At 38.9% G+C, this 22,195-nt stretch overlaps 1 protein-coding gene across 1 annotated transcript; it reads right to left on the reverse strand.

Annotated features, from left to right (window-relative positions):
* Nucleotides 1-14,516: 14,516 nt before the first annotated feature.
* On the reverse strand, nucleotides 14,517-21,729 carry RBM15 (RNA binding motif protein 15). The gene is made up of 2 exons (XM_006899302.1): nucleotides 18,782-21,729; nucleotides 14,517-14,890 (listed from the first exon to the last, which is right to left on the reverse strand). Exons 1-2 carry the CDS (start codon nucleotides 21,642-21,644, stop codon nucleotides 14,868-14,870), a joined length of 2,886 nt encoding a protein of 961 aa, XP_006899364.1. The 5' UTR covers nucleotides 21,645-21,729; the 3' UTR covers nucleotides 14,517-14,867.
* Nucleotides 21,730-22,195: the final 466 nt, after the last annotated feature.

Consider the following 22,195-nt stretch of genomic DNA (forward strand, 5'->3'; position numbering starts at 1 on the left):
CATATGACCCAGCTGTTCTACTGCTAGGAATAAACCCTGAGAAAATTAGAACTGAGACACAGACAGAAACTTGTATACCAATGTTGACAAGCAGCATTATTCACCATTGCAAGAACATGGAAACAACCCAAATGACAACCAAAATCAAATTGAGAAATTATATTAACATGATGGAATACTATGCCAGCACTCAGGAGCAAAGTGTTAAAAAATTACTACCTAACTTGGGAGGGACTGGAGAGCATTATGTTGCGTAAACTCAGTCTCATTAGGACAAATCCTGCATAAGATCGTTATTATAGAAACAGAAAGGTAACTAGTAAAACATGTATGAGGATCCAAGAGGGTGGAGAGCAGAAGGATGAGGATGGGCAAGACAGGGTCGCACAATCTTGTGGGTGGAGGGAATGGATGTAAAAGAAATGGGAAGGATCCAGCAGGGATCTGGAAAGACAGGACTATAATGGGCATAGTTCAATGGTGATTAATTTTATAAAGCATAAGGAATGGGAATGATTGTATTCATTCACAATGTGAATGAAGGGAAGTGTGAAATACAACATATACAAATTCTGTAAGCAAACCAGTAACAAAGGAGGACACACATATTTTAAAACATTCTATACAATGATGAACAACTTAACATAAAAATGGCCAGGCTCACTGGTCCAATACAGAGTGATGGAATGAACCCGAGACTATGGCCCTTACTTCACCCTTCCAAACTGGAACAAATGTAATCCTTGTGGCTCAATTTTCAGTGAAAGAGCAATAAAGTTTATAAGGTAAACAGTACCAGGGAAGCACTCACTCTCAGCCATATGAAGGCAATAATCAACCATAAAAAGTCATCATTTGCTCAGAGATAAAATTCACAAGGCAGAAAGGGACAGGAAGGTTAATAGAAATGTGAACCACAGGAATGAAGTGGTTAGAATATGGTTAAACTATTGATACTATAATTAATAGATGTTTTAAAACAAAATGTGTATGAATGAGTAAATGGAAAACCAATTAGCTTTGTCACGTTTCACTCAAATCACAATAAAAAGGGGAAATTCTATAAAAGTACAGTAATCAAACCAGTCTACTACTGGTTTAATAGTAGACAACACAGAGCAGTGGAACAGAATGAACAGTACGCAAACAAACACATCCATCTACAGTTAATTGATTTTTGACACAAGTATTAAGCCAGTTCAATGGGGAAGGGAAGTCTCCCAATAAATGGTGCTAAAACCTAGATTTCCACATGGAATAACATGAGACAATATCCATGCCTCCCTTTGTAGACAAAACCAAATTCAAAGTAGATTAAGAACCTAAATGTGCAAAAAGTCACAAAATCCCTAGAACAACAAACAAGAGCAACAAAGCTGGGTATGGCTTTCAATAATTGATGATCCAATATAGTAAGAAAAAAACAAACAGCAAAAGACAATGTACTAAGTGGGACTTCATAAAAACTAAAACTTTATCAAAAGACTTCACTAAAAAAGTGGAAAAAAACAACAAACAAGCCACCAGCTGGAATGATATCTTCAGAATCTATATAGTCAGTATCTATCTAAGTATATACCTACATAGGGACAGCACAGGAGGGGAAGGCCCTCTATGAGGTGAATTGATTCAGTGACTGGGGTAATCGGGATGGGTGTGTCAGAGACAGTGTGACTGGCACAGGACAGAGCAGAGTTTAGGGCTGTTGTACATAGGTCACTATGAGTTGTAAGCGACTCGACAGCACATATCAACAACAACATATATGATACTCTGACAACTTACTAACAAAGACACATAACTCAATTATAAAATGGGTAAAGAACCTGAAGAGACATCTCACCAAAGATATTCAAATGGTATTATCTCACCAAAGATACTCAAATGGTTCCTAGGCTGTCCACTGCTGGTGGGAACCCAAATGGTTCAGTGAGTGGAAAACAGTGTGGCAGTTGCTCAAAAAACTAAAAACAGAACTATCATATGACCCAGTAATTCTACTATGAAGTATGTATGCAAAAGACATGAAACCAGAGACTCAAAAAAATGGCATCTACCTATTAATGCTCATTACTCATAACATTATGCATAGCAGCCAAAAGGTGAAAACAAACCTAAATGTCCATTAAAGAGGGATAAACAAAATGTGGTACATACATACAACAGAGTACTAATGAGTCAGTAAGAGACATAAGTCTTGAACTTGCTTTGGTATGGAGTCTGAAGATATGCTAAGCAAATAAGCCAATCACAAAAAGGAAAATACTGTGAACTCATTTACACAGAAAGACAAAAAAAAAAGCAAATGTACAAAGTTAGTGGTTATGTGGTGAGAGGAAGGGCAAAAAAAGGTATGTGGTAATGGAAAATTATCATTAAAGATAGCATTACACAATTAATAAAATTGTCAATGAGTTATACCTCTGCAAAAAAGCTAATCTAGCAAAAGGTGTATGACAGATATATTTAAAACAAAAAGAGTAGCTGCTGAGGCTGCTTACTGAACATCTCACAGAATCTGGTTCCTGGGGTTTGGAAGTTTAGAGTCATGGTTTCTTGGGATGTTCCCATCAACTGGCCACGTAATGTTTTTAGTGTTTTGTTTTGTTGTGTAGTGCCTGGGGTCTTAAAAGTGTGAATGCTGCCTGCCATTCAAAATACAACAAGAGCAAGAGAGAAACAGTTAAGTATCAGGAACAGGAAAAAATGCAAAGTACTTCCATGAACCACCATTACTGAACACTCTGCTCAAAATTCCAAAGAATTTTTATTAAAATTGGGAAATGAAAAATAATTTTAAATGTTCATGGAGTCTAGACTTTTTGGAGCTATAGAGGATCTTGCAATGGAGGGTGGAAGGAGCCCTGAGACTACTGTCCAGATATAGTCTTTAAACCTTAAACCAAAAATATCCTCAAGTCTTTTTTGAAGACCTAGTAGCTTAACTCAACCAGAAAAAAAAAAAGATGTGCTTTGAGCATTATGCTCTTTTAAGAACTATCTATAGGGGACCAAATTTCTAACAGTAACTTGATAGAATTTTCATTTTATGTGAATTTATGTTAATGAGGGACAGGAACAACTCAAAGGAGGATGAAAATGATTATATAGCTTGAAAAACATAGTATCACTCACTAAATTACATGTAGAAACTGCTAAACTAGTGCTTGATTTGCTGTGTGCATTCTCAACAAATTTGGGGAGGGGAGGAATATCACAAGTTCAATTCTATTTCTACACCATTCATGCCCAGTGATCAAAACAGACATCAACAGAATAAACATAATAGTTAAAATAAGGAAGACACATACGTAAGAGGAGTTACTTTCAGCTATTAACTGTTCAGAGATCTGTAAAGCTTAACTTTTAAAAACTAGTTTACTCCCAATTGCCACTACTACTTTTATAACTAATAATTTGAGAAGTAAAGCAAAGACTTTAGTTGGTACGAACCAACATCAGTGTTCTTTCTGCAAGGAAAAGAGAAGTGTATTCCTTAAGAGTAGTATGTCAAGACCAAAAAGATAAGAAGATAACTTTTAAATCAAGATCTAATATGATCTTCCTCCCAATATCCCAAAGCAGCCAGAGTTTAGTACGTTATTTATACAACCAATCTAGAGATTAGAGAAGTTTGTTTTCCACACTTGATTAAACAATTTCAAGCCTAACTGCCCCAGCTGTGCAGCGCAGCCCTCAGAAGCCATAGCAGTAAGATGACTCACCAATTGGCAGGTGTCTTAAGTTCTATGAATAATGTGTGTCTGCCTGGATAAGATCAAGTATATGTGGCCCGACAGACGACCTCATCCTGCTTGGCTAAGAGAGGAGAGGCTAAAAAAAAAAAAATAAATAAAAAAATAACTGGTCAGTAGTACAGTAGTTATTTTATAACAGAAAGAAGGATCAGATATTACTCTGAAGATGACTTGTAATTCATGCAGACTTAAAATGTCCTCTGTACATACTATATATTCTAGTTACCACTTACCAAAAAAGTACCATCAGAAAGTTCTTGTTGCTATGCATCATCAAGTCGGAACCAACTCATAGCTGACTCTTGCAGAGGCAGTATATCACACAGGAGATTGCCCATTATTCTCCCATGGAGCAGCTGTTGGATTCCAATCGTGTGCCTTCAGGTTGGCAGTGTAGCTTCTTAACACTGGGCCACCAGAGCTCCCTTCAGATATACTATAAGAGGCTCTAATTCCATTTTACAAGTCCAAATTAGGAGTAAGTGATGGAAGTATCATACTGGGTTTTTCCAATCCTATTGCTCCAAGAAATGTGAAGTCAGAGTCAAGAGAAAGATAAATCCATATTTAAACCCTCCTTTTAGGTTTAGTGACCTGTTGTCAGTTTTAAGTGAAAAGTAACAGTTTAAATTTCTTATGCATAACTGACACCATGCCACAATTAATAAGGTATGGGTTTATAAATATGGAATTTTAAAGAAACTTACCCTGTCTCTCTGTGCAGCTCTGACTTTCAACCCAGTTTCTATAGAAACAGGAGGACAAGTGCCAGTGCCAGAAGTCTAACAATTAGAACTCATCTTTAGTTGCTGAATAATAAAGCCAGATCCCAAAGTTGGCTATAGGTTTGTCAGTAGTTCCTAAAAAGAAACCCAGGAGGAAAAAAAGATGTTTAACCAATTACTGTACTTTAAATGCTGACTTTATATATTTTTTTTTAAAAAAAAAGGAGTCAAGGAGAGTCAAATATGAACACATGCTTACAAACATGTACTGGGGATTCAGACACTTCTAAACTTAAGGAGCCACAAACAAAAAAAATTGTTTTGAAGGGCTCAAAGTATCTTTAAATCACTACACTGAAGGAAAAAAAAATAACCAATGTATCACAGAAATAAGGCAGCATTAACTACATATCTATTATTGGTATTACTAATACTGAAATGAATTCATTCCTTTTGTGAAGTGAATTTTCAGTAAGATCAATTACAACAGCTGGTAAAAGTCACAAATTAAATCTGTCATAAAATAATAAACCCACACCTCCACTGAAAACAAAGTTGTCGTTTCTCAAATCTATAAATCCTAACAAACCTTAGGAAAAGGGTTCTAGAAAAATAAGACATTGCTGTGCTTGATGAGAGGTCTCTTAAATTTAGAAATACATTTAAATTTACATGTGAAAAATTGTGGGATGTGATAATCTGGCTGCAACTTTTCATTCCATAACATGATTGCTTGATGAATTTATTTTATTATCTTTTATCATAAAATTGGCTTTACACATTAAAGCCAGTTGTTTCTAAAACGGTACAGTATAACTGAACACTTATACGTAATCTTTGTTTTTAAGAGATTAAAGTTTATAGTTGCTACCAAGGATTGGAGGGAAGGGAGAATAAGGAGTTGCTGCTTAAAAGGTACTGAGTTTCTGGTTAAGAGTGTTGCAAACTTAAAAAAATAAGAAAAATTTAAAAAAAAAGTGTTGCAGACTTTTGGAAATAGACAAGTGATGATGAGTGTATAATGTGAAAATAATTACTGTCACTAAACTTTTACATTTGCAAATGCTTAATAAAATTACATTTTATTATAGTTTATACAACAAGTTTTTAAAAATACTGTGTCCATCCCCCCAAAAATCTCAAATTCAATACTACTGAACGATTGATTCATAGTGATCCTATAGGACTCTGTACCTACATCTGCCCCATAGAGTTTTCAAGGCTATAAATCCTTATGGGAAAATACTGTCTCATCTTTCTCTCAAGGACTAGTCGGTTTGAACCACTAGCCTTTTGGTTAGCGGTTCAACTCTTAAACTACACAGGGATCCAATCTCCCTCTGCCTGCAATACCGAAACCAAGAGAATCCAATGCCACTGAAAGCTCTAAGTGCTAGCTAATTTTATCATGAGGCATTATGTGTAAACACTATCATTAATATCCTCACTTGCACCTGTAAGAAAGAATTTATTCTATTTCACAATAAGTAGAGTGAATCAGAACAAAATGAGGAGAGAAAAAGAACATAAGCATAAGAAGACAAGAATCAACCAATTAGGACAGAAAAGAATAATCACCCTCCCTCTGTCCTGATTGAGACTTCTTGTTGATTTTCTATCACTTGTAGCTCACTTCAAAAGAATTATTTTGTTCCTACTTCCCTTACTGAAAATACTTAATGTTTTAAAATAAATGCCACTAATGTCCAAATCTTATATATGCAAGATAATGTGAAACATTCACTTTTAACACAAAGAACAATTTCCTATCTACATCAAAAGCAGTGCTTCTTAAACTTTCATGTACCTAAGAATTACCCTAGAATCATGTAAAATTTAGTGTATCTGTGGTATAGCACCAAAAGTCTTTATTCCTCCAAGATTTCAGCTGATACTGTTGCTTTGAGGATTACATGTCAAATAGTAAAAATTCTAAATGACTAAAAGTATGTACTATACTGAGCTAAATTTACTCTAAAAGCTTTTGGTTTTGATTTTCAAACACTACATTCAAGAAGGATCTAATATCCAGAAGAGATTTAAAAACAAAACAAAATTTCTATAACTTAACAAAAAGACAAACAACTCAGTCAAAACAGTAGGAAATGATTTGAACAAAATAATTTTAGGATCCTAAGCCTCAAGTCAGGAAATACGGATATGCATCGTACTGGGTAAATCTGCAGTTAGAGAATTCGTCAAATTATTGAGTAATGATGTCAGTTTGAGGACTAAGGTGCATCTGATTCAGGCCATAGTCTTTCCAATTACTTCCTACCCATCTAAGAGCTGGATAATGAATAAGGATGACAGAAAAAGAACTGATGTCTTTGAGCTGTGGTATTAGAGAAGAGCACTGAACATCACCTGGACAGCCAAGAAAAGAGATGTCTTGGAGAGGGTGCAGCCAGCACCCAGAGTGCTCTATGGAGGCAAGTATGAAGAGGCTTCACCTCATACTTTGGGCATGTTGCTATGAGGGGCTATTCCTTGGAATAGGACATGATGCTGAGAAGGGTGGAGGATTGGTGAAGGAGAGAAAGACACTAAATCAGGATGATTGACATTGTACTGTTGTAATGGGCTCTTGTGTGTCATGAAGTTTGAAGATGGCAAAGGTTAGAGAACATGGTTCAGATCTTTTGTTCATAGCATCGCTAAGTCATACTCAACAGTACCTAACAATTTAACTGTCTCTGACACAACTAGCCCCCATTACCCCAGTTACTTTATCAATCCATCTCACTGGGGTCTTCCTCTCCTATGCTGTCCCTCCACCATTGTATATGGACTGTATCTCAAGTGTTAATACATCCTATAGTATCATTTCTACCTGGATACATATGTAATGACATGCTTGTGCATGAGAAAAAACTTCATTAAGGTCTTTTCCTAGGTAAAAAAGGGAATCTGTGGGTCAACAGAGAAGGGCCAGAAAACAATTTAACATTTAAAAACGTGTGTACATATTTATATCTAGTCTACACAGAATGGCAGCAATCCTACAAAGACTCTAAATCATTCCTTACCTGGAAAATTTTATGAGACCACTAGAAAAACTACAAATTAGGAAACAAAGTTGGTCATAGAAACATGGTCAATGTTTTACAAGAAATCTTATCTGACTGTACTGGAAACTATAAGGACAATCTGTCGACGGAAAATTACACATACACACAAAAGCATCTTGGGAGAAATGTGAGACTACCAGAATTCACTGTAAAACCTTAGGATGACCAACAATTCTAAGAATCCTAAGAAGGAACAAAATTTTTTATTGTGCTATTTAAATTAAAAAACACTGTCGATGAACAAGATTATATATACTTATGTTTTGCAGAGAATCTGACATGTCAATTTCGTTTCCTTGGCATTTAAAAGAAAATGACAATGTTGTATTATTAAGTGTTGTTGTTATATGTTGTCAAGTAAGAACCAACTCACAGCTGACTCTCCTGCACGTTTTCAGAGACTGTCCATCTTTATCCTGAAGGAGTCAGTGGATTAGACTTGTCTGTCTTTGGGCTGGCAGCATAACTCCTAATTCACCAGAGTTCCCTATTATCAAGTGAGGTAGTGAAATTTTCAATTTTCCATAGACAATAAAATTTTGAGCAAGTCGCATTACTCCCCCTTGCTTAAGACCTCCAATGGCTTGCCACTTCATTTAGAGCTTCAAAATAAAGTTAGCTGCAAGGGTTTATCATTTACTGCCCCCCTTCCTAGAATACAATTCAAGGAGAAAGCTTATCTATATTCTTCACCAGTTAAGACTGCCAAGATTAAGGATACTTTAAAAACATTTACTCCTTGATGCTGAGTTAGAACTGATTCATAGTTGACCCAACAGCAGGTTTTTAGAGGTTGTAAATCTAATGGGAGGGATATGTGGTTCAAAAATAATCTGTTCTCAAAAAGTTGCAAATAGAGATAACATTTGACCTTGCAATTCCATTACTGGGAATATACCCTAAAGAAACCAAAACTGCCACCCAAGCAGATACAAGCACATCCATGTTTACTGAGGCTTTGTTCACAATAGCAAAGAGTTGGAAACTACCTAAGTGCCCACCAACAAACGAATGGATGGAGAAGCTGTGGTATATTCACAATGGAATAGTATGCAGCATTGAAAAACAAGGAACTCATGAAATAATACACAAAATGGGTGACCCTGGAGGACATTATACTGAGAAATATCTCAGTCACAAAAAGAGAAATACTGCATAGTGCCACTGTTGTAAAACAGGACTGACATAGGGTTTGGGGGGAGACTGAGAAAGAGGGGATAATGTATACTGCATTGAAACAGATAAGGGAGAGATTTGTTTAAGAAAGATATATGATTAGATATTATTGCCATGACAGGAGTCCAGAATGAAGGCAGCAGAGTAGAGTAGACTTGGGGGGGGAGGGACTGTAAAACAATGAAAGCCTTTTTCTTTCACTTTTCAAAGAGAAGAGCAAACTAGGAGGGAGGGGTGGGCAGGGAGAAAGGTGCAACAATGAATGAATGGAAACCCTAAGTCTCTGTAAAAGTTCATTAAAATGAATAAATTTTTTTAAAAAGTGTGGCACACACTGGGCAAAGAGCTCTGGTTGTGCAATGGTTTAAGTGCTTGGTTCTACCAGGCCCATGACTGTAAGTCATTAGCCTCTCCATGGGAAAAAGATGTGACACTCTCTTTCTGTAAATACAAAAGGCTGGGATCAACCAAAACCACCTTGACTCACTGCCATGTATCAGTTCCACTGTAGAGTTTCTGAGGCTATTAACCCTAACAGAAGAGACTGTTCATCTTTCTCCTGTTAAGTGACTGCTAGATTCAAACAGCCACAGATACACATCCTTTTGGTGATTTGCATCCTTTGGGTGATATGCAGCCTTTGGGTTGGGAACTCACTATAGATGCTTCCACCAGACCTCCTTTCTGTAAAGACTCCACCCCTGGAAACACCTTAAAGCAATTCTATTGTGTCCTATGCCTCCATGATGAGGTATCCCAAGAATAAACTAACTAGCTACACTAACTGAAGACAAACAAGGAATCTTTTTTCCTGCAGAACAGCTAATAAAACCATCTGCTACTGGGTTGGCAGTGTAGCTCCTTACCTACCAGAGAACCCTTTCTACCTCAATTCTATCAGTAATCGAATGTGAAAAGAGAAATGTATGATGTTTCACCAACAGAAAGCAATTTACATATATACATAAGTAATCCTATAATCACTCTGAATGTTAAGACAGACTACAATTCATACATACTATTTTTAGATTAACATCTGAAAAATCTAAGAATATCTCAATTCTTAGCCAAGCCTTGGGGGCATACTTAAAAAATCAGCCAATGGAAGAAAAAACCAGCTAAAGAAAAACTTATGGTTACAACAGAACACTGCCTCGCTTGTGACACACGAGGAGGGATTAGCAGCTGGGATAAGACAGCAAACTTAATGAATTAAGTGGCCAAGGGAGTTCCATGAGAAAAATAGTGAGATGATTAGCTTAACACATGATGACACACGACTGAGCAAGATTGTTCACCTGAACATAAGGTTGCACCAACTCAGAATCAACTTGATGGCAGCTAACAACAATGCATCCTTTACCCAAGTTACAAACTTCTGCTGTCCCTTTAACGTTTCAAAAACAAGGATCTTTTTTAAGCTGTCATGTGGCAAAATTAACTACCATACTAGATTTAGGTTCCTTACAGAAATAACTACATGGCTAGAAAACTGGCATTTGAGTGACACATTTAAGTAACAAATTAACTTGTCATTTGTGGTCATTATTCTTCTTGTCTGCTATAGCAGCTTTGAATTTATCTTCTTGGAGTATTTTGGGTCTCCTGAGTTGCTTTTCCAATACTTCCTTCTCTTCCCATGCCTTGAACATACCCTAGGTTTACACTTCAGTACTCTACACTTTATGGGCCAATGTTGCTCAATATACAGTCTACTGCTCACAGAATGCACTTGATTCAAAAGAGCAAAGCCCTGTTAGTCCTCTGAGATGAAGTCAAGGAGCCATGTTTCTCAAGTACTGTAAATGTGCAAAAATAACCGCCCATAACCTCTCAAATTTGCATTTAATCCCATTCCCAAATTATGGGGGTGGGTGGTGAAAGCAGTGATATGGTGATCAAAAGCCCTAGCTAGGCTAAAGATCACATTGCTCTTAATTTTACTGCCAGATTATAGTCTATGTTTAAGATTTAAACAAGGCAACATATAGTTGGTCAAAAATGACTACTATTAATAATAATAATTAATATTAATTGTAATTTATACCAATATGCCTCAAATTGATTATTAATCCAACCCAACTTAATGTGGCTCATCTTTCAGGTTCAGACATTTTACTAGTTTTCCAAGATTCAATCTCTCTTATCTTTTCCATTTAACAGCAAAATTTCTGTATTCATATTCAGGCCTCACATCAATCCCAAATTCCCTCCACCACTCCAAGTCCTTCTCCATTTAACAAGTCCTTTTATAAAGACTTTCTTGACCAAAGAGTTTGAAGTGGCCTGTTCATGTAATTATTCATGTCCATTAATCAAATATAGCCTGTAAGATCTCAACCACCACTGTCTTAATCTGTTAACTCTTGCCATATTTATACTCAGAGAAAAAGAGTAAACATTGCTGAAGAGGTTGGAGACTAGCTGGTATTTTCCTCTAGAAATCCTAACTGGGAGCTTAATATAACAGCTATGTGGTTTGAAGCATGTTAAGTTTACTTCAAGGTAAAAAACTGCTTGTGTGGTAAGGTCTGCCTTGCAATACAAGACATTCAGTTATACAATAAATGTATCCACTAGGCATTTAAAAGAAAAAATGTAAATCTAGGTTACAATTAAAGTTATTAAGTAAGATTTTCAACATAAAAAAAAAATTTAAAAAGGCATCTTACGGAGAGCCAAAGAATTGGCCTACATGATAAGAGGTAGTGGTCAAGGAAACCATAACCAGATATACTACTGCTAAAAGAGAAACAGATGCTACACAAAACACAAGCACTCAACCAATTGTCTCAAATAAAAGTGTGTCAACAATTACATAAACTTAGATTATGAAAACGGTCAATTTACAAAACGTGGACTGCTGGAGTGAAGTCACAGCAAAACTTATTTTCCATTTTAACACAGCCAGGCTTTCCAAGATGAGCACAAGTCAATCCAAAGGTACATAAAGTTATTTCCTTCAGCCTAGATCATATAAACCAATATGGGAAGCCAAAGAAATACTTTAAAGGAGCAGTTTCCAAAATACAAAATCAATTCTGGATCTAAAATTCAACCAAAACTCAAACTCTCTGCTATCAGTCAATTCTAACTCCTAGCAGCCCTCCATTGGGTTTTCTGAGACTGTGAATCTCAACAGGAGGAGATGGCCTTCTTTTTGGAGTGGCTAACCCATTCCAACCACAAGAAACATACAATCTTTTAGTTAGCAACTCAATTTGCTATGGGCTATCCTACCAGACAGAGCTCCTTAGGGTACTACTTTTTCCTTCACAGTACAGCTAAGAAGAAAATATCATGAACAGTTTCTGAAATTTCATGCTGTGGACCATTTTATTCAGCATGATTTATTTTTACACACAAATAAACAAACTTCATGCTTGCAATTTTTTTGTTCTTACTCAAATGAAGTATGAATCCTCAGAAAAAATCCAAACATGTAAAATTAGTAGCATGATATTCCCCGTATCTGCAACGAATTTAAAAACTGTCAATTGGAGACCTACCTAATGAGTTTTCAGTGCAGAACAGCAGCAAGGGGGGGGGAGGGGGGAGAAGAATCAATAAACTGAAAACTCACAACAGGTATAGTATTTAAAGAAATGTAGGTGTAACATCCTTTAGCAAAGCAATAAACTAGTAAGTAGGTCCCCTTTTAAAACTACTGAACGAGACAAAGAATAATAAAGAAAAAGAGAGTGGGAGATATTAAACATTGCTTTTTCATTCACTGTATTAAGTATAGGTACATATACTTTCCCACCAAACTAAGGGATTCAATCAAACCAGCGGAAAAATAGCTATTATAGACAAGCCACTGTAGTTACGAGGTACCATTAAGTCTTCTGAACAATGACAAATTCATACCCAAAAATTTTTATCCCATTTAAAATCAAACACTCAACAAAAAAGTTGCACTTGGGATCAGGTGCCAAAGACTCAAAGTTGAATCAATGTAAAGGGGAATAACTCAAAGCATTCAGCAAGCCTGGAGGATTAAACCATGAAAGAAGAGTAGCTAAAAGTCAGACTTTTCTCAACACTATTTAGTTCCCAAATATTATAACGGACCCGTTTTATGATTAAATTTTTATGACTATATTAAGTTTTTTGTGGGATATCTATCAATTCTAGTATCAGAACTGTGTACCAAAGTCTCAATTTTATTATATACAAGAAAAAGATAACTATTAACTGGAAGGTTTAAAAATCATAACAAGCAATATTTTTACAGCACTAAGTCCTCCTATACTACTGAACATGACTGATAGCAAAGGATTACTAGAAAATGAAAAATTTAAAGGATATCAAGGCTACAGATCTCAAATCCATACCCAAGATTTTAATGCTTTGGCTTCCGTAGTTTTTAAATGTTTGGGTTTTTGGTTTTGTTTTTTTTTTTTAATTTAGAATAAATATTCTGGCCTGAAACTTTTTAAATAGAACTCTTCAATGAGGGAAGGAAGCTAGTAATGGCAGCAAAGTGACTACAGGCTTCCATCAAAAATAATATCCAAAGCATTAAAGTCTTCAACCCTAATAATTATAACACATTTTTTTACCTCTAAAAACCCTCTTACCTGTTTATAAGTTTATACAGCTGTTTTGCCACTGGAACACCACCTTGCAGAGTAATAACCTTGGCATCCTTTGTTGATAATCACCTGTTGCCTAGCAATCATCATCCCGCATGGAGACAGACAGCACTAGGGCTCTTCCATCCGAGGTTACAATTCAAACAAGCCCAACAAGCCTGCATTTCAAGGTGGTCTTCGTCTGCAACTAGTTAAGTTTAAAACTGGCAAACAACAACAATGGTGTCTGAAGCCAATGGTGCAGCATTGCTGGTTTCCTCTTGAACTCCAGCGTTGTCACTGTGCACCGAAGTCTCCTGCAGCAAACAGGGGAGTTGTTCTCCTGTACTGGGAACAGGCTTCCAAAGCTCAGGAGCCCAAGTACAGGATACTGCAGGAATTAAAGGCAAATACTTTTCCTCCTTAAAGATGCCTCCATTTTTTTTTCCTCATAATCTGTACTACCAACCGAAGTGACTGGGCCTGAGTGTGCGTTCGTACCTATGAAACCGTCACGGTGCATGCACATCCAAGGCATGTGGAACCACAGGTCAAATAAGGCACAGATACCAAGTAACGGTTCTAATTACAAATGCTAGCTCTCAGGAACTCTTCATCCATTCAGAACTAAACCCATCACTGCACAACTCTGTAAGAAGCCCCTGGAGACGGAGAGCTCCTCAATTGTGTCAGGAAAGGTTTTATTAACATCATCATTAACATTTAAAAAGCAAACGGAGCATTTTTCTTTCTTTTTGGCAATTTGGTGCAAATGTTAAGTGCAAGATAAAGCAATTTCAAACTTTTCTTCAAATTAAAAATGAAACTAAGGCCAAACGTGATGGGTGAACAAAATAAATCAAAATTAAATTTCAGCAACTCCAGCTCTTCAAACCAGCAAAGCCCCCGACTTGTGCACTGTGGTGAGGCTTAGGGTGCTTGCCCCGGCTTCTTGCATGCCAGCAAACAGCACCATTTCCTCATCAAGTTGAGGACTGAGAAGCAAATGATCCCCTTCAATGCAAACAAAGGGGGGGTCACAGCAACACTAGTGATCCTTCAGAATTGACACACCGTGATAGTCAAAATGAAATTGATGGTCTCCCTGCTTCTTGCTCAAGATATGCAAGATCTGAGCAGCACCAAGTACCCCCTTGGCTGCAAACAAAGGGGTCAAAGGTTTGCCGTCAATTCACTTCCAGGCAGAAAAACATTTTCCTCAAAAGAAACAATTTATTTAGAATAAAACAAAAGCAGCTCAACTGTGAGCGCATGTTTGAATGACAGCTACTTTTAAGCTGTGTGAGCCATAAAAAGGGTTTTCTTTACTTTTTCCAGAAATCTTGTGTACACAGCACAAAGCAAAGAGGTCATTTTTTTTCCACTTAAAACACCGGCATTGGCATCACAATAGCAGATACACAACTTTAAGCTGCCATTTTAGTATAATGCACAAATACTAAACAGATTAGCTGTCTTCCATCAAGAGGCCCATGTAAACTCCACATAAGCCACAACTTCTCTTCCAAAATGTCCATTTGAGCTTTGAATTCCATTTCTTCATCCGCTGTTCACCAGTTTTGCTTGCAGGGGGGGAAAAAAAGGTTATTCAGTACAAATGTTCACAATATTAAAAAAATATATATTTCCCCTATGCCATTATAGATTAATATAACATTAACAAGACCTTCCTGGATAGTCCACCTTGACTTCAAAAAGCACCAATAATACCCACTGGCACAAACTTTGAAATGGATTTACTGTATGAATAGACATATAACAAGTAGAACAATAAGGCGGCTTGTTTTCTTTAGACTGCAATTAATGAGGATTATAGAACTAAAAATATCTTTTATACTGTAGTAGCTGAGTAAAACATGTCTATCAAAAATATTAAAAATAAAAAATTCAGGAATGAGTTTATAACCAGTTGGTTCTAACAATATAACTCCAAACATAACTTCTAAAAATAAAACTATGAAGAGTGGATTCCAGTCAAACTTTCACCCCCTCTATTTTAAGTTTATAGTTTACATGGAACAACTTAGATCACTAAACTCTTACATAAAGGGGTTAAGAGAAAAAGTAATTTAAAAAAAATCCACCTTCATCTGTGTTACGAAAGAGAGCAGCTGTTATTTCTTATAAGAAAACACTCATACAAACCACTGCTAAACCGTCAAAGAACACTTCAAGACTCTTTCAGTTCTATTTAAATCATATATATAAAGCTCTTCATTAATTTTAGCAGTTCACTGTGGTTAACTGTCATTTTCTTCCTCTAGGGATGTATCACTATCACCAGAACAGTAACAAGGTAGCTCCACTTCTCTTCTTGTCCTCATACCTTATACTCTTCTTTCAAACCCACAGGGGTAGTGAAAAAAAAAAAAAAAAGGTCCAGAAGTTCCTTCCAAAAAACAATTTTCACATGAAAGGTCATTAAGACCTTCTTGCTAGAGGATTTCCTACCTCTGTTGCTGCAGTGTTTCTGGTGAATAGTTCCTGTAAGGACTCAAACTACAGATCAAGCTATGCCTACAAAATCAGCAACTTCACTAAACAGATTTGAAATTTTCAATCCATACACACACAAAAAAAGAACACTGTCAGTGAAAATATAGCTCATAGTCTTAAAATAAGCCTAAATAATGTCTGACTTTGAAATCAACAAAACTTTTATTCTGTACCTTAAATGACCTTACGTGTGTCAAGAAAGGCCAGTGTAGTATTTAAAGTTTAAATACGTTTTGAAGGTATGATCTCTCTTCATTACTTTGATTCATTAATAAACCATTAAAATGATATACTCTAGAATTATCCTTCCATTTATTTGATCTCATTGAAACAAAAAAAAAAAAGGAAAAGAAAAAAACAAAACCAACCTACCTACACTAAACTAATATTAAGTGGGGAAAAGAAAATAAATTGATGATTATTAACACCTAATGTTGGAATTAAGAATTTCTGGCTAATGAACATCAGAACCAGATTGTTTTGGAATTTCATTTTCAATCTAATTCTGAAGGCTTAAATGGATAGTTCATGAATATTATAAACCTACATAACAAAATGGGCAATGCAAATATGCAACTGCATGATGGCACTCTGTAGGTAAGCACCAAATTAAACATACTTTTTTATAATACATACACATTTAGAAGTGACAAAACATTGTGCTGAAAACACTGAAGCACAAATTGCTCAGATCTAACAAAAGCAGTGAAGCAAAATAAAAATTCCAGCAAACATGGTGCAACAACTACAGTACTCTTCGATGAACCTTCACATCATCTCAATTAAAAAATAAGAAAAGAGGGCAGAGGGGGAAAGCCTCATACTTTGGATTACAGTAAAATAAGGAGCCACAGACTTCACTATCTAAAAGAGCAAAATCATTTATCTTATCAAAAGATATTCAAAAGTTAATGGTTAGTAAGATTATTTAAAATGGAAAAATGTATCCAGCCACAAATTGTACTTTGACCCTGTCTATACACACACTCCACACTTGCATTTAGTGTCTATCTTAACAGGTGTCTCTTGTGTATGGAAAAAAAAAAAATCAAGCAAAAACATTAAAAAGGAACTGTGGAATTTCAGGTATTTTCCCTACAGGCACATCAAGGATCAGTGTGCTGTGTGCTCAGATCTGAGTATCTTTTGTCTCTTAAAATGGCTAGTCTTTCCAGATTTAAAAAAAAAAAAACAAAAACCAAAAAAAAACCCCACATACCTAAAAAGAAAAACAAATAAAAACCCCACGAACCCAAACCCAAAATCTTCAAACTTAAGGAATTTTTTTAACAAATGCACAGTGAAAACCAAGGATGACACAGCAGTGATGAGGCTTTCATGCTGACATGCATTTTAGACACCTGTCATGATGAGGGGGCAAAAAAATTACATGACATTTCCCTGGGTTATTATTGGTGCTATTTTAAAACCACCAGTTTTGGTAATAGAAAGAAAACAGTTGGATTCTGCCAGGCTTTCAAGTCACTTTCACAGAAAAGAAGCCTGACTATGATCCAGAAGGTCTTCAAGTTTCTTGTCATAATTATTATTATCAAGGGTTATAGCTGAAGTACTCAGCATTTGTTTAGGGGGAGGAGAAGGCAGATACTCTAATTACCTGAGAAACTAGAGGCAAGGTTGTTCTAGCAAGTGGGGAAAAACAGCCAAAAATTCATCCATTACTGTTTGTTAAGCAGCTCCTGTTTAGAATCATAAACTGATATATAATCTCCTGTTTAAAAAAAATTTAGTCTAGGAGGGTAGTTATTTTGTAATAATACACTTTCCAGATATCTCAGAGAAATAATGGAATAAAAATGGTTTTTCTCAACTGTTACTTTCTTATTCTGTGACTGAACATCAGTTAAATTTCAAAGATAATCGAAACGTTCAATATTGTAAAAAGTCACCACTACTGTTTAAATACGAAAACAGAAGAGGAGAGTATGTGAAGGACATTTCACTATGATTTTAACAATTCTGCAATCCAGATATAACTGATTAATGTCCAATGGGGTGGGGGGTGAGGGTGGAGGGAACTGCCTATAAGCCTGCAGACAACTCTTCTTTCTATAACTGAAACCAGAAATTTGAAGACACAAAAACCAGAACTCTTCTTATATAAAAACCACTTATTTTTTTCAAATATGCACAATTAAAACTGTACCTGCTACACCCCTCTGAGAAAGTAAAACCACCACCACACACTAGTAACTGACTGAAGAATTCTGATTTTAAAAGCACCTACTCATATCTTGCATACTAGTGGTAAGTATAAAACATAAATGGTCTGTAACATAGTCCTCAATTTTTACTGAGCAATTATAGCTACAAACCAAAAGTGCAAATATGGGATACAGTAGTAGAACTCAACTGATAATAAAAATGGGTATGTTAACGCACACTCTCTGGTAATATACCATTTAAGAAAATTATTCAAAACCTGATTAAGCTGCTCTACAATTTACTAACTCGTACTTTTGAGATACCTGATCAATTTTTTTAGTTTTTCAAATGGCATTGCTAGTAATTATTTAGTAGTAATTACATCAATTATTTTTAGGTACTCTTAAGCTCTTTACAGACTAGGTTCTTTTCTCCAAATTCTGACTTATTAAAACTTTGATTTTGTAGCTTTGATAATTTTCTAAATCTCAAGGCTACACAGACACACACACACACAGAGGAAAATAACCTCTTAATAATGAGAATTCTTAATTAAGGCAAGTCCCTCTGCCTGCTACTTTCTGGGCATTCCTTTCACTTAAAGTAGTAGCTAAACTGTCCTAGCTTTTATTTTAAACAGGTTTATAAAAGTATATAAAAAAGAAAAGGCTATAGCTAAACAACTAATTAAAAAGAAAATTGCATCTAATACTGTATCCCACTACACAAATCACAAAACAGGAACAATATCAAAGCAGTAATACAAGTTATACAGAGACTTTAGGACGCACCACGGACAATGATCATGACCAGGTAATCTTCTTCAGATTTGGCCAGAGCCTTGGCAGGGGAATCCAGGAACTGCTGGGAGAACTCACAGGGTGGGAAGGCATGAAGAACCCCGGTGTTCTCCTTGTCTTTATTGCCTCCTACAGGGAGACTGATCACCCCAGCGGCCTGCTTTTGCTTTAAATAGGACACAAGGTTCCTAAGTGGCCTCTGAGTAGAAGTGGCAGTGTCCGATGTGGCTGAGGAGGACCGGCTGTCAGAACTTCCAGGCACAGCCAGAAGAATGGCATAGCCATTGGGCCCTGCAACTTTGATGCGTCGAGTTACTTCATCCAGTTTGGGCTGGTCTAAACGGAGACGCTGAGTGATCTTGAGTTGGGCCACTTTGCCTCCAGTTGTACCCTCCACAAGAAGACTACTAGCCACTTGGAGGTCACCCTGCAACAGATGCATGTTGGAGGGAAAGTTGCTGTTCTTCAGTAGAAGCATACCCTGCCAGGCCAAGCAGAGTTTGGGAGTGGCTGCTGCTGCAGGCGCTGTCCCGCCATCCTGTTTCTGGGCAGAGGACTTCAGTTTCAATGAAGCAGTGCTAGTGCTAGGAGCACTGCCATCAGAGCGGTCTTCTTTTTTCAAAGGGCTTTTACCCTCTGTGGGAGCAGCTGTCCGATGCTTTCTATCTCGTTCAGCTGATGCAGAGTTTTTCCGGTCTCGTTTATCACCCTGGTTCTTTTCCAAACTACCCCGTCTGTCTCTAACTGGAGAGGGCCTTTCCAAGAGAAGTAGACGGGAAGATCGGTCATTGTCACTGTTGTAGCGATCCCGGTTACTGCTCACTTCTGGACTCCGGTCAGGGGAAGGAGCAGCAATGTGACGCTTTCGTGGACGGTCACTCTCAGGGGACCTATCCAGATGTCGTCCCCCACTCTCTTCAGGCAGCCTTCGCTTCCTAGGCTGGTCTCTGCTGCTAGGAAGTTCTCTCTCACTTCTGTCCCGATCCAAGGACCAGCCATCCCGCCTGCGATCCAGGTTATCTAGTGGCTCATAAGCAGGCACAGCAGTAGCAGCGGTCCGAGTGCTGCGTTCTCGGACAGGAGGTGGGGGTGGCACCCAATCAGAGTCAGGATAAAGGTCCCTATCACGATCTCTGTATAGTAAAGGTGGTGTCCTATCACGAGCACCCCTCAACGGGTCAGGTGCCCTGTGTCCAAAAGCATCTGTCACCAGTTCATAATGAGCCAGAGGCAGAGGCTGCAGATACTGCTGCTGGTAGCGATGCTCTGTGTCTGCAAAGTCTACTCTAAGACGCCGATCTGGGCCACCAAGTGGGAAGCCTCGCATGTGGGTCCAGGCTGCATGAGCTGCATCTAAGCTTTCATACTGGATATATGCCCAGCTATCACCTTTGCGGTAGTCTATGGTGCGTATGGTGCCAAAACGGTCAAACTCTCGTGCCAGGGCAGCAAGAGGTACCCAAGGTCCCAAGCCCCCTACCCAGAGGCGGGTAGTAGGTGTAGCTTTACCATAACCAATTTTGATAGGATTCCTAATTATAATTTTGCCAGACATTGCTAGTTTGGCTCTGTGAGACATGTCCAGATTCTCAAATTTAAGAAAGCCATAGGTGCTGGTTTGACCACGAGAGGGGCGTTTTATGTCTACTTCTGTGATGACTCCAAAACGATCAAAAGCCCTCCTTAAATCGCTCTCCGTCACAGTAATGTCTAGGTTGCCCAAGAAAAGCGTCCGGTTAGCTCGCTGATCATCATCAGGAGAAATCTCATCCACTTCTCTGAAAGGAGCTGCACCAGCTCCAGCTCCCACCCTCGGCTCAAGGCTGTAGGCTGGGCGCACTCTCTCATAGAACGTATAGTCTCGGTCTCTCTCCAGCTCCCGGGGCAATGGTGGCGGCGGCGGAGGGGGCAGGCGGCCAAGGGCGAGCTGCTGCAACCGGTAGTCTCTGTATCCCAAGGCAGCGCCACCAGGAGAGAGTGATCTCTGGCTTCCCCCTCCTCCGGGAGGGTGTCGGTGGCCGCCCACAGACGATCCGACCACGCTGACTGACGGAGGGTAGGCATCTTTGTCTATAGGGGAGCGGCTGCGGCGCCGGCTCACATACACAGCCTCGATCTTCAAGGGCCGGTCATAGAGCACCAGACGGCCTCTCGCATGCTTGGCCGCCCGCGCGTCCTCTGACCGCCGGAAGTTCACAAAGGCTACCCGCTCCTCCCCGCTGCCAGAACCGGAGAGATGACTGATTTTGACACTCACATCCCCGAAGCGTTTGAACTCGTGAAACAGTCCGTCCTCGACCGCCTCGTCACTCAGCTGGGACCCCAACTCGCTGATCTTCAGGGTCTTATACTCCCCACCATCCCCGCCGCCGGGAGCTGAGGAGGCGGCCCCAGAGGAACGTGACTCCCCGCCTCCACCTCGGGAGCTGCTGCGCGACTCGCCCCCGCCCGAGGAATTTTTGGTGCTCGGGGAGCTGTAACTGTGCAAGCGGCTACTCGAGCTACCTCCACCAGTGTCATACTCGCGGCTGCCACCTCGACTGCTGGATTTATCCAGGTGGAGGCTCCGCCGCGACCCACCACCACTCTCAGTCTTTCCGCTGCTGCTCCCATTGCTGCCCCCAGAGCCACCTAACTTCTTACTCCGCTCCCCGCGGGAAGTGGAGTCCTCACCACCACGCGAACGTTTGGCCTTGACTGGTGAGCGCTCTTTCCCCTTCATTGTTGCCGGTGTTCGGAAGTCGTCTCCGCGGAGCTGATGAACCCGCCGCCCCGCGCTTGTTTCACACAGCGGAACCGCACGCCGCCATCTTGGACTCCGCGGCCGCAAAGGCTCCCACTCCGTAGTCTTCATTGGACGATTAGCTCTTCTATTCTACAGTCTCATTGGAAAAGGTTTTTGTCAGTCTTTACATCGCCCGGCGCTCCGGGGAGGCGCCCGCCCAACCACTGTCATTGGCCTCCCAACGCAGCAATCCGAGAGTCTCATTGGTTAAGTTCATTGTCTATCTTAACGGTTCTCGCGCCATCACGTAGCTCCGCCCCTCGCACTCTCTAGTCACCTGACCCAAAATCTGGAGGCGTTGATTGGACAAAAAGTCTGCCCTGTAACGGTACTTCAGGAGAGGAGAAAAGGTAGCGATCCCACCTCCTCATCCCTTTCATTGGTTTATGACTCTGTCCTTTAACCCACTATTTGGGCATTCGGGCCATAGGTTCGAGCGATTTTTTTTCTCTCAGAGAGGCCGGCTCACAGTGATCTCGCGAGAGAGAGCTCCCCCTTCCGACCCTCTTCTTCAAAGTCCCTCGGCGGCTGAAAGAAATTTAAATCTGATTGGATGTTGGCGAGGAATTTAATAGGGTGAACTAACAGTCCGTCACCCCTTAAAGAGGTAGCCTCACGTA

The sequence above is a fragment of the Elephantulus edwardii genome, unplaced genomic scaffold (assembly GCF_000299155.1).
Source record: "Elephantulus edwardii isolate Elephantulus edwardi_28Jun2011 unplaced genomic scaffold, EleEdw1.0 scaffold00252, whole genome shotgun sequence".
NCBI classification, from domain to species: Eukaryota; Metazoa; Chordata; class Mammalia; order Macroscelidea; family Macroscelididae; genus Elephantulus; species Elephantulus edwardii.

Excerpts from the sequence above, each read along its gene's own strand:
- RBM15 (XM_006899302.1), bottom strand. The coding sequence starts at position 21,644 with ATGAAGACTACGGAGTGGGAGCCTTTGCGGCCGCGGAGTCCAAGATGG. Across the intron at positions 14,891-18,781 it reads GGTCATGATCATTGTCCGTG|CAAAACTGGTGAACAGCGGA; the intron begins GTGCGTCCTAAA and ends CCCCCCTGCAAG.